The sequence below is a fragment of the Chiroxiphia lanceolata genome, chromosome 4, assembly GCF_009829145.1.
Source record: "Chiroxiphia lanceolata isolate bChiLan1 chromosome 4, bChiLan1.pri, whole genome shotgun sequence".
NCBI lineage: Eukaryota > Metazoa > Chordata > Aves > Passeriformes > Pipridae > Chiroxiphia > Chiroxiphia lanceolata.
The window spans coordinates 74,140,515-74,156,150 of record NC_045640.1 but is presented as its reverse complement, the minus strand read 5'-3'; the positions used below and the strand labels follow the sequence as shown (position 1 = coordinate 74,156,150).

Below are 15,636 nucleotides of genomic sequence, written 5' to 3'. Positions count from 1 at the left end.
ATTAGTTTTTGATCACCTCCACATGAAGGGAAGCCACTCAGTTCTTCAGCACAAAAGAAACAAGAATAACAGAAGTGGGCCTTATACAAGAACACACTGTACTTGCCCTCTCTTCCCCTTATCTTTGTCTCTTCAGTCCCTGCTCCACACTCCAATCCCCACACCACTGCAGGTCCTCTGTATCCCTTCCATCTCTGGGCTACACATCCTTGACCTGGCCAGCTCACTATTATCATTGCCAAGTAGCCATTTCTGCCATTCCCTCAGCAGTAACATACAGTTGCAATACAAAATGGCAATTTGTAAGAAAATCCTACTTGGTTCTTCTGTCCTGGCTCTCTGAAACCTCTAAGCTTTTTTGGTCTAGGAAGATTGTGACAAAACAATACACAATCAATATAATTAGGAATTAAAGTAAATAGAAATACATATTCAACAGGAAAAATAGCAAAACTGCACTAATTCCCACATAGAAGATAAACAGTAACCCAGCTTCCAAAAAATAAAGGAAAAAAGCACCCCACCAAATGCTTTTCCATTACACTGTGCTTGTGGCACCTGTTCCTGCCCCCCAAGGAAATCCATTTCAAACAGATTTTGACCAAGGACATTATAAATAAATTCCTCAAGTTATAACTTATCAACTCCATTAAAACAGGTGACTGGGGAAGGTACAAAGCCCATTAATGGTCCCAGCAGAGGTCAGTGCTGAAGCAGAAGTTCATCCTTACATAAAGAATACAGAGATGTACATTTTTCTCACATGTACTTGTCAAGAGACAGCAGCCAGTCCCTCCCTTAGACCCACCAATATAGGAAAACATTCCTTTTTCTCTCTGGCATATAAGGGTAGCATCCTATTTAAATGGCAACATGAAAACCATCTCCCATATACTAATTTTATTTTCTTCATGAGCTGCAGTAACACTGATCTTAGTTGAGCTTACCTGAATTACACAAGAATTTGGTCTGATTAGATTAGTCCAAGACAGCTGCTCAAACACCTTACTCAAGTCTGTACAGCCACACCCTTAAGACATGCACAGACACTACTTGCACATGCTTTAGACTGATGAGAATATTCTTTGCTTCCCATTACTTATTCAAGAATTGCCTCAAGTCAAATATTTTAACAATAAGGTTGTGTATTTTAACACTTACACTTACAGTGGGTTTTATGTTAATTACATTAAATAAAAAGATTCTCCTCTAGAATGCTTTAAAAATAAAATTAAAACCCTCCCAAGTTTAAGGCCTCTATCTGTCCTATAGATGCAGAATCCATCAGCTTGCAAGAGTTCCAGTTTTAACTCTGAACTGAAGAGAGAAATCCATAAAGCACCACAGTCCCTCTTTCCCTCAGGGGGATGGTGGGTGGAAAGAAGTATTTCCAGGGCTATTTCTTCAAAGGTGATTAAGTTCTCTTCAGCTCTTATTTCAGCAGCTTTTTCCTCTTTTTCAGAAGTGCATCTCGAAGAGCAATCTGAACATGAGACAAGAGTGGAATGATCAGGTAAGGAGAATAATAACTGACACAACACCCCAATCACATCAACAATCCTTTTCAATTTCTTTAACCTCTGAGAAAAACACTAAGAGCTCATCAGCTCCAGCTGGGAGCAACAATAGCAAATGTTAACTACAATGGCAGAAACACTTATTTTAGCTGAACTCCACAGTACAATTGAAGGGCTGAGCAATACCAAATACTACACAATGAAAGATAAATGTCACTTCTTCCACTGACTCATTTTAATCAGAAGAGATCAAGACAAAGCTCCAGCACAGAGAAGAGGTAAGTAAAAATGTTATTTTGGGAAGACATATGACAAAACTTCTTTTCAAGGGGCAAGGAAGAATGTTTACAAGTGCCATATCACTCTAGAGAGATATTGTACATTTCAGACATGGTTTAGCTGGTAAAGGATCTAGTGGTAGAACTGTAGACAACAGGCCATTTTATTTTGCCCCCCAGAAGTGCTGCAGAATGCAGTGTCACACAACTATGGTCCTCCAACCCACTCAGAAAAGTTGCTTGCAAGTCATGTTTAATAGAACTGATACTGTAGCATAACACCAGTGAAAAAGTATGAATAAATTGTTCTTTCATTGTTTTGCCATTATATTTAACTCTAAACGTTAGTCAGGACTAAGAACAAAACATTCAAGAGGGTTTTTTGTAAGTGAGCCAAGAACCACTGTCAACAGCAGCTTCCTGGAAGTGCCTGGATTGTTTATTTGCAACCTATTTTGTGTGTTTTGAGAGCAGGGTTAATATAGTCAGCCTTAGGTGAGGCAGATCAAAGTACCACAGAGGATATTAGTCTACATCTTCCTATTTAACAGAAACACTTAAGACATTCTCTACTAAGTCTGTAGACAGCTACAGTCTTGCCATTCTCAAGGCAGCAAATTGCAAACCAATCCATTGCAAACCATTATCCAAATGATATGATCCTGCAAACACATCACAAAAGAAGCCTCTGAAAGCACTAACAAGACAAACTAGCAAGGAATAAAAAAAACCACCACATATAAGACAACTACATAACTGGATTATTCTACAAATTTCTGGGAACATGTCTGGATGAGTTCAGTTTACTAACACCTTGTGAAACCCTGGACTGGCAGGGGCCTCACCACTGAGGGCAGCATTACAGTCAAACTACTGCTAAACTGATTTATTTTTCCCAGCTTGCTTCAGGTGGCAATAAATGTCCTTAAAGAACAGCTATAAATGCTATTTGTGACAAGCTATTAGATGACCTCAAGGCCAGGACAGATGAGTTCATAACACAATAGTAACAGGACAAAGGTCAAAGAAAGACTATGGAGAGTAAAGAAACACACTAAAAGCTTGCCTTTAGAAAGAACTCCATACCAGAGAAACATTCCTTCTATCACAGAATTACATTCAGGATTCTATTATGATATCTTCAATGCATGTAAAGGAAAGCAAAACCTTCCAAACCTACACTTGACTCTGCAACAGGGTTTGCACCTCAAAACATGTTAGAAGAGCCTGTCAGAAACATTCACTACAGTCTCCAATACAGTTTGTCCTCTGGGGCACGATTCAGGGAAGCCAAGCCAACAGGCTTTGCAGCAATTACACCATCCAAGTTAGCAGCAAGACCTCAGGATACAGGGTGCACAGCATTACACCTGCACTTGGAGTTTGAGCTCACACAGCCCCATCCTTTTCCAGCACTAATCATTACCTGTTTCTCCCTGAAGGAACGCTTGTTCTTGGTCCGGACACTATGGCTGTATCTCATCATCATGAAGTTCTTGTTCTTTTTCTTCTCTTTGTTGGAAGAGCTGGCAAAGGGGTTAATTCTTGTCTTCTTTTTCACAAATTCTTTCCTGTCTGTTTTTCCAGCCTAGAATAAACATTGTAGTAGAATAACATGGGGTCACTTTCATTTTGCTTCCCCACAGTCAACATCAGCTGCCTGATGGTAACAGGTTCTATGGCAGTAAGAATAAACTTGGATTTAGGATGTCTTTGTGTCCACACCTGCATTCTCCTATGCTGGCTGTATTTCTTAAGTCACAAAGTCAGGTGTGTTTGTACTTTCATGGTCACCTGTGACCAGCAAGAGGCTGTTTCTTGCAGCCAAAATGCAACAGCAAAAAATTGAAATCATTTCTCAAAACACAAATAGCAGCTGGGCATCCATCTTACAGGTGCAACCCCAACACCTCCTCTTTCTGCAGAAGGCAAACATAACCCTGAATCTGCAAAGACAAGACATGAAACATCCCAGTTCCTCACCATTGCAGTTGCCAGTCTGGTCTCCTTGTCTGACTTGGGCTTCTTATGCAGATGTTCGATATCTCTGAGTGAAAGCAACTCCCCCCTACACAAACAGAAATCCAGCAAAAGGTCACCACCCACAAAACTTCACCTGGTAAGGAAAACAAGATGCCCTCTTGCTCTCTAACCCATCTCTTACACCACTGTCTTACCATAAACTCAGGCACAAACTTCTTGTTCTCTTTCAGGTTATTCCTCATGCACTGGACATCCCTCTCAAAAGCTGCCATTACTGTTTTTAAAGTCCTGCTTTATCCACAATTATACAAACTCTGGAGAATTAACTATGCAACTACTGCTACTGCTCTTGGCCTGAACAAGCCGAACAGGCTCAGACCTTCCATAGGCCCCTCATATCTCTTCTCCCAGATACAATGCTGAGCCAGGATCCATTCTAGGCCACAGCTGTTTGCTACCTGTCTCCAGGGAATACTGATCAACAGTAGAGCTCTGTACCCTGCTGCAGTGAAAAGCTGTTTCACCAGATGACAGTCCATATCCTACCTGCCCTCTTCCTCTTCATCATCTATTTCAATGTATTTCCTCTTTGCAGCTTTGCCAGGTGCAGAATTTATTTCTTTAGAAAGCTGGGCAAGACGTATTTTCTGGAAGTCTTCTTGAGTCAGCAGCCTGCTCGTACTGACTGCTGCAGCTTTGGCTTTCCGCTCCTCTATGGGCATGCTTTTCACCTTCTCTGCCTTGGGAAAAGAAACATGTACAAAAGAATCACCTAGAGCTTGGCCAGTCGCTTCTGTGCCACAATCTATGACCATTACCTCCCAAATATTTAGCATGTAAGGGCAGTATTGTTGGGAAATGCTGTTAGGATTCTTCTTAGTGTTATATCCAACATCTAGTGCTTGAATAGATTACATACATACCCTATTTTAGGATAAGTACAAGCACTCACATAAATATCACAGCTCTGAGACAGCATTCCCCCTTCTCCCCCCAAGGTATGTACTTCAGCACAGTACTAAGCAGTATTCAAATCTCATTCCTTCTGCACTGGTTACACTGAAGCCCTGTATAATTATTTATGAGCAGCCACATAAAAGTATAGAGCATCAGAATCTTGTCTGCAATTAACAAGACCACTGTATATTTGAGACAGCAGACTTGGAACTCACTACTTGTTGCTGCTCCTCATCTGAGGAGTGAGGCACATCAATCCATTCTCCATCTTCATTGTCCTCCTCACTCAGACTAGCACTTTCCCAGCCATCTGCTCAGAGAAGAAACACAGACCAGTTAACGTGGACTCAACTACCTCAATTAGAAATAATGCAATCTTGGATCACCTGCTCTCACAGCCTCTTATCACCCCTCTCCTAACTGCATTTTGCCCAGGGACATGATGCCAGCTTCGCTCTGCAAAGCTTAACTCTCACCTCAAGGTCAATATCCTGAAAACAGTGCATTTGGGACACTCTCTGAAGCACCACAGTAGCTGAGAGATGCTAACCCTTATTACACTCCTCAGCAATGGTGGTCTCTCCATCCTCCATATAAATCAAGGAGGGAAACAATGTGCTTTATAGCTACCTTACTACACTATAGGCATTGCTCCACTTTGCTGCTGTTCTGACTGAAGTGCTGAAGTTACCACCTTCAGAGCCAAGCAGATTGTTACACTAATCACTGCATTCTCATGGCTCAAAAGCTTGGCATCTCAGGGCATTTATTCCTTCCATCACCTCCCCTGCAACATCTCCAAAGCACTCATTTCCCAAACTCTGCCTTGCTTTCAAAGACTCCTCCATCTCTTTTCCCTCATTCAGGTGGGCGCTCCAGGTTGTCTAAAGCATTTGCACAGAAAGCGAGTTACTTCCTAGTAACTGATAACTCTCAGCAACATCTCTTCAGCAGGAGCTAAACATAGGATGTTTCATAGCTGTACAATGTGTCTTTGCTTTTCCATCCCACAAAGCAACACAGCAACAAACCCCACTAATGCACTTCAAGGATATAGGGAAGTGCAAGCTACACAGGAAGGCAAAAAAATGAAATGCACAAACACAAAGTGTTACATGAAATCTTACTGATAGTGATGCCCAAAATACAACTAAAAAAAAAAAAAATGGCCTACCTTCCTCTTGGGTTCCTCCTTTTACCTTTTCATCCTCAACCTCCAGTACTTCTGCTCCTGGAATGTAGTCTTTGGCATCCAGTTCTCCATATTCATGGATCCTGGCTTCCACCGAGGCCTCAGTAGGCTTACCCTGTACATTAAAAAAAAAAAAAGTACATTGGGCAGGCTGCTATTTTAGTGGCCACAAATCCATGAAAATACCTGGCAGAACAGGAAGGTGTGGTTGGAAAAAGATAAATTTTGCTTGATGAAATAAAGATCTTAATTACTGAAGTTGAAAGAACTCTAGCCAAAGAGTTCACCTTCTGGGCCACAATCTACCCATGAGTTAGATGAATGTGAACTAAGGAAAAGTGGAAATAGGAGCAGACCACGCCCAAAGGTAGCAGGCAGGGGAAGAACACAGGCTGGACTCCACCTCATTCTCAAGAGGCCACTGAGATCAGGTTTTTTTGAGCACCTTAGTTCCCAGTGAACGCAATGCACATGAAATACTTACCCTGAACTTCTTCTGCAGCATCTCCGGGTTCAGGGAGCGGAACAGGTGTATCAGAGTTCTTGCAGACATCATCACATCTACCCAGGAAGAGAGTCAGGAGTCAGTACCAAACACCAGAATTCTGAGCAAGCAAAGCCCACTCAGGTCATCAGCATTTACAGCCTTCTCTGAACTTATGGCTCCGTTTGATTTCTCTGCTGCAGAACACAGCACTTGCTTAGGGCTTGCTCTTAAACCATTTCCTTTTTTATCTTGGTCACTTATTTGCCCTGCCATAACTACCCATGACTTTTGCCTCCCATGGATACACACTCCAAATACAGCAACATAACCCAAATACTCCACGTGTTCTCTTAGCCCATGAAAACCCATTAAGACAACACTATTACAAAGGCTATAAGAGAGGAGCACAAAATACAAGAGAAAAAATATTTTAAAGCTATATCAATGTAACACTTACTTTTATTTTTATGAGTCTTGTACTGAACGAGGTCTTGGAGCAGATCTTCAGTCATGGCTAAAGGACATCTTGCAGTGATTTCTTTTATTGCATTGATTCTAAAAGAATTGAGAATTAATCATTTTCTCACACCAGTTAGGACAAAACGCTACCAGTAGACTGAATTATCTGAAACTCAAGGAACCCTATACTAGATTATACAAATCTAGTTTAATAGAAAGCCACTGTAGAACACTTCCACAAAAATACAAAGTTTAAGCTGAGGTATTGTCCTAATTTGTTTTTACTGAAGCAGGTTCTTGAAAGCATAGTAAGAGTGACAGGAATAGCTTGCAAGTGGTTTAAAAAAAATACATTTTATCATACTCCGAGTTCAAGATGTTTGTATGATCCTGTACCCACCCTACAGTCATGACCTCCCCTGAATTCTTGTCAGTGACAAAGTTGTTGGCAATGGTCATCAACACTGACTGAATAATCTGAAAAAAGAATGCACATGGAATAAAAGCTTAGACATCATTAAGACAGAGCTCAGGATATGTCACTACAGCCCACAATTATTTTCTGGACACACGTTCTCTTGCAGAAAGTAAGACAAGCATGTTGGATTTTATCCCCCCTTTTATATGAAACAATACCTTGGAACTCACAAAAATAGCTGAAGTTACCACCAGCTTTTCCAATCAGTTTGCCCAGATTCCCCTTCTCCCCACAAATACACTCCTATTTCCATGCTGGTCTGCTGCCCATTTAGCATCAAACAGGTGGAATACTGACCTCAGGTGGTACCAGCTGATGTGAAGCCTGTGCAGCAAACAGAAGGATCTTTGTCACCTCTGGAAGAGAAGTGGGAAGATGCCAAAATGAATGCACCTTTCTCTGGTCTATAAACACATCTGCCACAACTCAACAAGCTGCTTGCTCAGTCAGTCCCAAAGCCACTCCAGTTTGAAGTTATTTGGGACAACTATTTCTCCTCTCCCACCAAGCCTTGGAACAATTCTGGCCTCCACCCACAGCAGTGCAGGCCCTCAGTGGCCACCAAAGGCAAAAGCAAAGGCTCCACAACTAGAGCCAACCATCTATAAAATGATGCAGCAGAAAGCAGCCATGCTTTGCTCAGCTGGTCAGGATTAGTGACTCAGATCCATTTTATTCCATTGCTGAAGTTTCTCAAATCCTCAAATAAGAAGCCCTGAGTATACACAGCTTTAAAAGAAGTACAAAGCACTCAGCACTTCTGGCAGTCAGGGACTTGTACTTCCATCTTCTACACTCTGCACTACTCCTACTTCCCACCAAGCCACTGCTACCTGTCCACTTACAGTACCACTTCCATGAAATGACTGCACAAGGCATTGATCAGCAGTGCTACAAAGTAGCTACTTACCTCTCTGATGGGGCTGTAGGAATCTCTGAACAAAGGGGTAGAAGTTGAAAAGGAACAGCTGCAAAAAAAGTTGTGACATTATATTCTTGTCTTTGTTTTATTACATTATCAGCTTATGAAGGTGATCTCAAGTTTAATCTCATTCTGTAGCATGCTCTTCACATGCCTAAGATTTTATGGCATGATGTTGTCTCCTATGTTCAGGTTGATATTTGTGGAGCTAAGGAAATGACTTGTACTCAGATCAACACAACTAAGCCTTTCTGCACCCACTTCTTTGCATTGAAATCCTTTCATCCTCTGAACCCCCCCAGCTTGGACTGAATTACTCTTCACTTCATATAATGCAAGTATTTTATCACTGGGTAGTCAGCACAAACCCCTGCAAGTGCAGGAGCTGCCAGTTTCCACCTTGTTCAGCACCACCTCACTGACACTGTGGTCAGCATGGGCACCTTCCCAGGAAGGTCTTGGAAGAGACAAGTTCTTGCCTATTCTTCAGGGATAGCTCAGCAACTCCAGACTAACACCCTGCTCAGTACCACACAAGTCAACACCCTGTGCTGTTCCATGAGGCCCACTGGCAACTACCTGACCATTCATCTGACTTCTTGATATACAGAAGAATTAAACCTCATTTTCCTGAGGCACAAGGCCAGCACATGACTCCACCCAAGCCAGGTGGGCTACCCAGCAGACCATTATAAAATCCAGGTTCATACCTCATGTATTCCAACCAGCCTGGATATCAGGTCCATGAGCATCATCTTCACTTCAAATCGCTCCTTGCAGTTCTCCAGCTGCTTCAGCAATTTCTCAGCAAAGTCTGAAACAGCAGTAATAAATTTGTAATAGTCCAAAAGAGCACAACTCAAGTGGGATTAGGGTAAAAAGAGGGAGTCAGTTTTGACTGCTTTCAAACCATAATGCCCTTGTAGAGAGGAAATTCAAGGTGGCCAAAGCACTTCTCCCAGTGGGTTATTTTTCTTCTCACATGCCTAACAATGCTGTGCACAGGTTCAGAGGAAAACTAGCACACATTCCCCATCATAAGCACAGGGTTTAAAGCTGGATTTTTTTAACTACATTTTGGGCCCATCTGAAAAACAAAATCACCCGAAGTTCACTACATCCAACTAAGACAAAATCAAGTGCTGTTAGACAAGTATCAGGCTAACAACAGAAATACAGTGTAAAAGGGAGTAAGCCCTTTTACAAGTAAGCTGGTGTTCCCCAAATTATGGCCTTCACACATGCAAGAGAAGCAGAGAGCTCCATTCTTATTTTTAGTAACCCAAAGTAGATAAGATTCCTCCCTTCTTGTCTCACCTCCCTGTGTTCCACTAAAACAAGCAGAACAGGACTCATCTCACCCTCTTAAAGTGCAGTGAAACACTAAGATAAAACACTTTAAGTGTCACATCTGCACCTACTCACCACTTTCATTCTCCTGGCAGAGCTGTGTCCAAGCTTTAGCATTTGAGATTAACACAGGCTTGCAATAAGAGGAAATGCAGTGCATGCTCACCTTGGGGATCATGAATCAAGTGAATAGCAGAGAAGTTGAACACCTCTGGCTTGCTCTTCTTTTTCTGTTTCTGCATGGAAAAGAGTAAGAGACATTCTTGTCTTGCCATAAGGAAAGTGCTTCAGTTTTAAGCTTGCTGTCTAAAGATGCTTCTTCAAAAAAGAGACACCAAGATTTTAAAACCTCTCCCTCTTTGAAACCACACAGGGTTTTCTCCTACCTGTAGCCAAACCAGCAGGGGCAACAGCACAGCTCCTGCACTTGAAGGATTAAGCTAAAACACTGTGAATGTGAAGTCAGACACCCCTCTCCTCACCTTGAGGACCTTCATGGCTTTCTCCAATTTCTTCTTGCGCTTGGTGGTTTTCTTGTTGGTGGCATAGCGCATCATCAGATCTCTGGCTGTGGGGGCATCATCCTTGGGAAAGAGGGAAACAAGGATCAGGTGGTGCCAGGCTTCAAATGGCAGTCAGAGAAACAAACTATCAATATTTTTCAGGAGCACATACTATATTTAAGAACTCTCCCCCCTTCATAAGCGTCACCACATAGGTAATAGTATTTAAAGAGAAAAGCAAAGGAGCTCTCAGCATTTATCTTTTAACAGACAGGTAAAGCATCCTGCCTCCTGGAGCCACCTATCAGACACTGAACTTGGTGTGAAGCACAGAAAAACCTGGAGAAAACTAGGTGGGAAAACTAGGCAACAGAGAAGCAGACAGATGGGCAGGGTCACTAGGATGGCAGACCTATTAAATGTTTGAAGAATAGAGAAAACAAGATTTGATCATAACACCCACCTCAGATTCTGAGTCACTGTCTTGTTTCTCATCTTCATCCTTCCCAAGAAAGAACTTCAAACTTGCAACTAACACCTGAAAAAAGCAAGTGAACTCATGGGGGACAGGACAAGCTGACAGGAGTATTCACAACCACCCTACACCTACATCTCAGGCTGTGCAGAGACTCATCCAGTTTTTTATAGGCTTGGATATGATCAGAAAAACTGAAGGACAGCTTGGAAGCCACAGGTGTTTTACAGACCCAGACCATTTTCGCTGCCCATCATCACTCAGAGGCACTCAGTCACACCTGGGCTTCCACAATGCCTGGAGCAAATGCCCAGCTGCAAGTTCTCTATTATCCTGCAAAGCCAATTCACTAATCATTTCATGTCAACATTGTCAAAAGCCCCTACACAGGTGATACCCAAGATAATGCTCAGAACTCTAAACTCCCATTACTTTATATGGTTTTATTGTAGTTTTGGTTGGTTGGCTTTTACTGATCAGAACAGTTTTTGGACCTTAACAAGTTAAAAACTTGTCTTTAACTATAGAAAAAGTTTTTTAAAGCCTCCTGAATCAGCACAGAAGGCCCAGTATTCACTCAGGCCCCAGACAGGGCAGCTCCTCTCCTCATTTTTAACTAACTAAAGCCTCGCAGCATGCTCATTTCAAGGTGATATTTCAACAACCTCTTGTGAACAGCAGTGGAACATGTACCCACTCTCCCCATGCCAGCCTGCATTTGCTGCTAGATAAGCCACCAATTCTGCTCCTCTGTACTTAAGAGCCAAGCTCTGCCTCCTCCCATGAGTGCTGTTTTGGAAGTTTAAAACTCAAGACAGAAGTCAAAGTTTATTTGCAATATAATATTAAGCTACATCCACAGGAAGAAGATATGAGGCAACATCCCATTTCATCAAGTAATTTCTGTTCTCACCTTGGTCACTTTGGAAAAGCAAGCAGTTGTGATGACATTGACTGTTTTGGCATCATTCCTGGAATAAAAAGAAACAGCACCTTTTACTTGAAGTTTTGCCGTTTCACACTGTTCTCAGAAAACTAGTTCTCATCGCGTATTCAAATTAAGTAACTCATTTCACACAAGACATTATTTCTTCTCAGCTTAATCCTTGGCACAGGATACAGCCCCACTGGGCCACAATTAATACATATGTATTTATGTCCCTGTCCCCTGGACTGCTTTGGACTACACCCCACAAAGTGATGCCCCTCTGCCCCACAACAAATCCTGGAATCAACACAAGCCTGCCAGACCTACCAGATGTTCCTTCTGTAAAGTTCTATCATCACATCCAGAGAGATCTTGGCAGCAGTGGGATTGCTGTCTCTCAGCATTGTGTACATGAAGTTCTGCAATGTCTAAAAAAAAGATTGCAAACATCTTATTAGAGGTGTTCCACAAGAGCAGAAGGTCAAATCCAAGTACAAGTGAGAGCCCAGAGACTTACCGTGTTCACTTTGTTGTTTTTGTGCTTAGCATTGACATTCTTGATGTCTGTCACAATGTGAGTGTACAAGGTCTGTAAAGGAGAGATGACAGGGAGGAGCACAGGTCATGCGAGGAACAGACATTACTGTGCCCTCACAGTTCCCAAGGACCAAAGTGAGACCCACCTCACCACTGCTGAGCATATAACCCTAGGCTGCAACTACAACAACATGTTTAACCAGTGTATTTAGTTCACAGTACAGCAAGGCAAGACTATCAACAGCATCAAGTATTGCTGAATGAAATCCCACCCTGCCTCCTTCAGGCCTGTTCTGATAACCAAATTAGGGGTATAGTGTTCTCCCTTTCATGGCAGTAAGCCTGTAACAGCTTTCAGCAGCAGCTGGTTCAGTTGTAATTGTTTTCCTCAGAGATTGACACACAACTGAGTAAAGGCAGCACCAACAGTGACCAGTTCATAGTTTTCACCTACAGACACACCCAAGCTGCTCCATCCCAAACACAGGACAGGCCTAGAGCCTGCAATGGCAAAGTCAGGGTGTTTACAGCAGCATAACAGAGCTGCAGCCCCTCTTCTGACACCAACTAGCAAAAATCAGAGCTAGTTTAAACTTATTTTATTGCCAAGCAAAGAGGAGCTGCTTATTTTGGAAATACTTCTGACAAGTTGGTCCAAACATCCTGGAAACAAAGAAGACCATGAGCACAGCTTACCTTTCGTAGCAGCTTATCATGGCACCGCAGCAGCTGAAAGAAGAGCTCCAGCAAACTCGTGGGATTTATTAGATTCTTGTTTCTCAACAGGATCAAAGCCTTGCAGAATGTCTGTAAGAGAAATCCAACTACCATAATGCTCTTCAGTCTCCATGCCAATTGAAAAGCAACCCTTAAGCTCTCAGTGTACACCAAGGGGTGCGTTACCCTCGGGCAGGGAGTGCCCCAGAGTGGTCTCACCATGCGCAGGTCGGGGTCCAGCACTGTGTGGTGGTAGGAGAGCAGCTCCTTCAGCTGCTGCGGGAAGTTGGCCATGTGCTCGGGATAGCAGTGGGCCACCTGCAAGGGAGAGGCAGGGTAACGCTCTAGGGCACACCTGGTAAGGTGCAAACAACCACGAATATTTTAAGTGTTCGTATTATACCAATAAGAGGCACTTAAGCCTGTACACAAGCCAAGCTGCCCCCGCCGCCGCGCAGCCCCAGGCATTGGCACAGGGCTGGGCGCCGTGGGCTTACCTGCGCCAGGAACATCACCAGTTCGGCCAGCTCCTTACTGGGCTTGTCCGGCTGGAAGGTGAAGATCTCCACATGGGACTGGTAGTGGTGGTACTGCTGCAGGAACTGAGCACACACAGGGAATGGGTGAGAGCGGCCAGCAATACCCACCCGTGTCTCCCTCTCCACAGCTCGCAGCCCAGTCTGGCCTCCCCCAAGGCCTCCCCGCGCTCTGTACCTCCTCGGTGTAGGACGTGGGGTCCCTCTTGATGAGGTTCTGCAGCTGAGGCAAGTTACTGGGCAGTTTGTTGCCCTGGCGGCCCGACATGTCTGCGCGGCGCCAGCACTGCCGGGACACGTGAGCGAACGGCTGGGCGCCGCCATGTTGGCCCGCCCCTCGACGGGCGCCGCCGGGGGACAAAGCTCGGCGGGAGGCGCGCAGCTGCACAGCGCCCTCCGCGGGCAGCGCCCGGCAGCGCTCAGCGAGGGCACCCGGGGAAGGAGCTCTGCTGGAACCCCTTCCCAGCGGGACAAAGGCCTGATGGGGGACCTCTGGGATTAAACACAACGCCAACCAAGGGGACTGACCATAGCTGCCTCTGGACAGCTTCCCCAGGGATTTCTCCCCAGCACTTGTACCTTGTCACTTCAGCACAGCTGATACTTCCACTCTTCCTCCCTTCCCAGCTACTTCAGGGAAGCTGTATCATCATATATATCGAATAATCATTATAGAAGTGGTGAGCATCAAAAAGGAAGCCTTAATTAGGACAAGGAGTTTATTCTAGCTTCATCTTTTCTGAGTTAAACTTTCAATCAAGAAAACAGAAAGCAGAGCTCTTCATTTGCATAGCTTAGACTGTTTTAAGTTAACTGTTTATTTACACTGTAGGAACAGGTTTATATTCCTTTATACAATTAGTAAATGCTAGTAAATAAATTATACGCAATCATTCCTCTTCCATAGAGCCATATATAGTGAGTATCAGAAAAACATCGGGACTCAGACGTGGCACAGTCTTAAAAATACAAACATAACTTCTCCTTTTATATCAGCCAACACTCACCTCACTGAAAGGCTTTTTATTATGCTGGTAGGAATCTCACAGCCACATGTAACCACTTAAACACATACTTAGTAGCAGGTTCACCTTGTTCAAGTGAGTTTGGGCTTTCCTGTACCCATTAGAGCATGAGAAGCACATCCTCCCCTACACACCTACATAGCTGCCCATTGCCCTCAATGGGAGGGCAAGATGACTGCAAAGGTAAGAGTAGAACTTGTGGGCTGCTACCAACTGCATAGAACAAAAGTAAGCTCCCCATTACCCAAATAAGTAAGTGACTACTTAATATATTTATCTCACCAGATATTAATTAGCTCCTTCATTAGCATCTGAATCTATTTAGCTTCTGCTCCCAGGCAGCTCTACTCTCTTCAACATTCCAGCACAGCCCTAAAACAACCCAGCTGAAGAACTCACTTGATCCTGTACCTTCACTGGTCAAACCTTACCTCAACACATTTAAGCCAAAGTTTCATACAACCAAAATACCACTACACAGGAGATGTTCAGCTTGGTAGTCAGAAAAAACAGTAAGCTTTACAATAAACTGCTTCAACAGGGAAGTAAGTTACTGACTTCAGTATAACACTTCCAGTAGAAGTGAGGAGTAACCACATTAATTAAAGGAACCACAGAACAAAACAACCTTGCTCATACCAAAGGATAACCTATAAGTAATTAATACTTCCATAGAAAGGCTAGAGAAGTCAACAACTCACTTCAGCCATAGAGAAACATACTAAAATTAGAAACTATTTTGCTAACCAGTTTTTTTAAAGCTCTACCAACTTTTATACTGAAAACCCCTTCTTCCTTAAGCAGCTAGTACACAGTAAAATAGCATAGCACAGTAGAATAAAAACCAGCTATATAAACTTTGAACAAAATTTTTACTGAAGAAACCTATAATGCTAACATCTAAATTAGAAAGCATTACAAAAATTATTTTTTTAAAAGCAACCTAACTTTTGGGTAGCATCAGAAAAAAAAGAAGCCCATAAACTAGGCAATCAATTCTTCTTAAAAACCCAAAAGTTACCTTACTGCATCCTCACTGCTCCAACACAAAAGAAAGCAAGGAGTGATAACAAGCCTGGGTTTGAGCTTTTATACCCTGAGCCCGTTGCCCCCTGCACATTGATTGGTCTGATTTCTACCAGCTAATTAGGCCAGGAATATTTAAACTCGGGACAGATGGGCTTTTCTACCTCTGTTTAACAGTGGTGGGTTGTGTGGATGTTCCTTACAGAGGTTGCTTGCTCACTTTAAGGTAAGTTTACATCTTTATGTTGCTTTGTAAGCAAGATAGA

General features: G+C 43.1%; 1 protein-coding gene across 1 annotated transcript; it reads right to left on the bottom strand.

The window, feature by feature from the left end:
• Window positions 1–1,127: 1,127 nt before the first annotated feature.
• SDAD1 (SDA1 domain containing 1) lies at window positions 1,128–13,649 on the bottom strand. Its single transcript, XM_032685561.1, has 22 exons — window positions 13,498–13,649; window positions 13,281–13,385; window positions 13,003–13,101; window positions 12,763–12,873; window positions 12,047–12,118; window positions 11,857–11,957; window positions 11,515–11,572; window positions 10,590–10,664; window positions 10,106–10,207; window positions 9,790–9,859; window positions 8,984–9,087; window positions 8,262–8,319; window positions 7,649–7,707; window positions 7,274–7,350; window positions 6,872–6,969; window positions 6,412–6,488; window positions 5,910–6,042; window positions 4,951–5,045; window positions 4,325–4,518; window positions 3,779–3,863; window positions 3,222–3,383; window positions 1,128–1,483 (listed from the first exon to the last, which is right to left on the bottom strand). Exons 1-22 carry the CDS (start codon window positions 13,585–13,587, stop codon window positions 1,433–1,435), a joined length of 2,076 nt encoding a protein of 691 aa, XP_032541452.1. The 5' UTR covers window positions 13,588–13,649; the 3' UTR covers window positions 1,128–1,432.
• Between the last annotated feature and the right edge of the window lie 1,987 nt (window positions 13,650–15,636).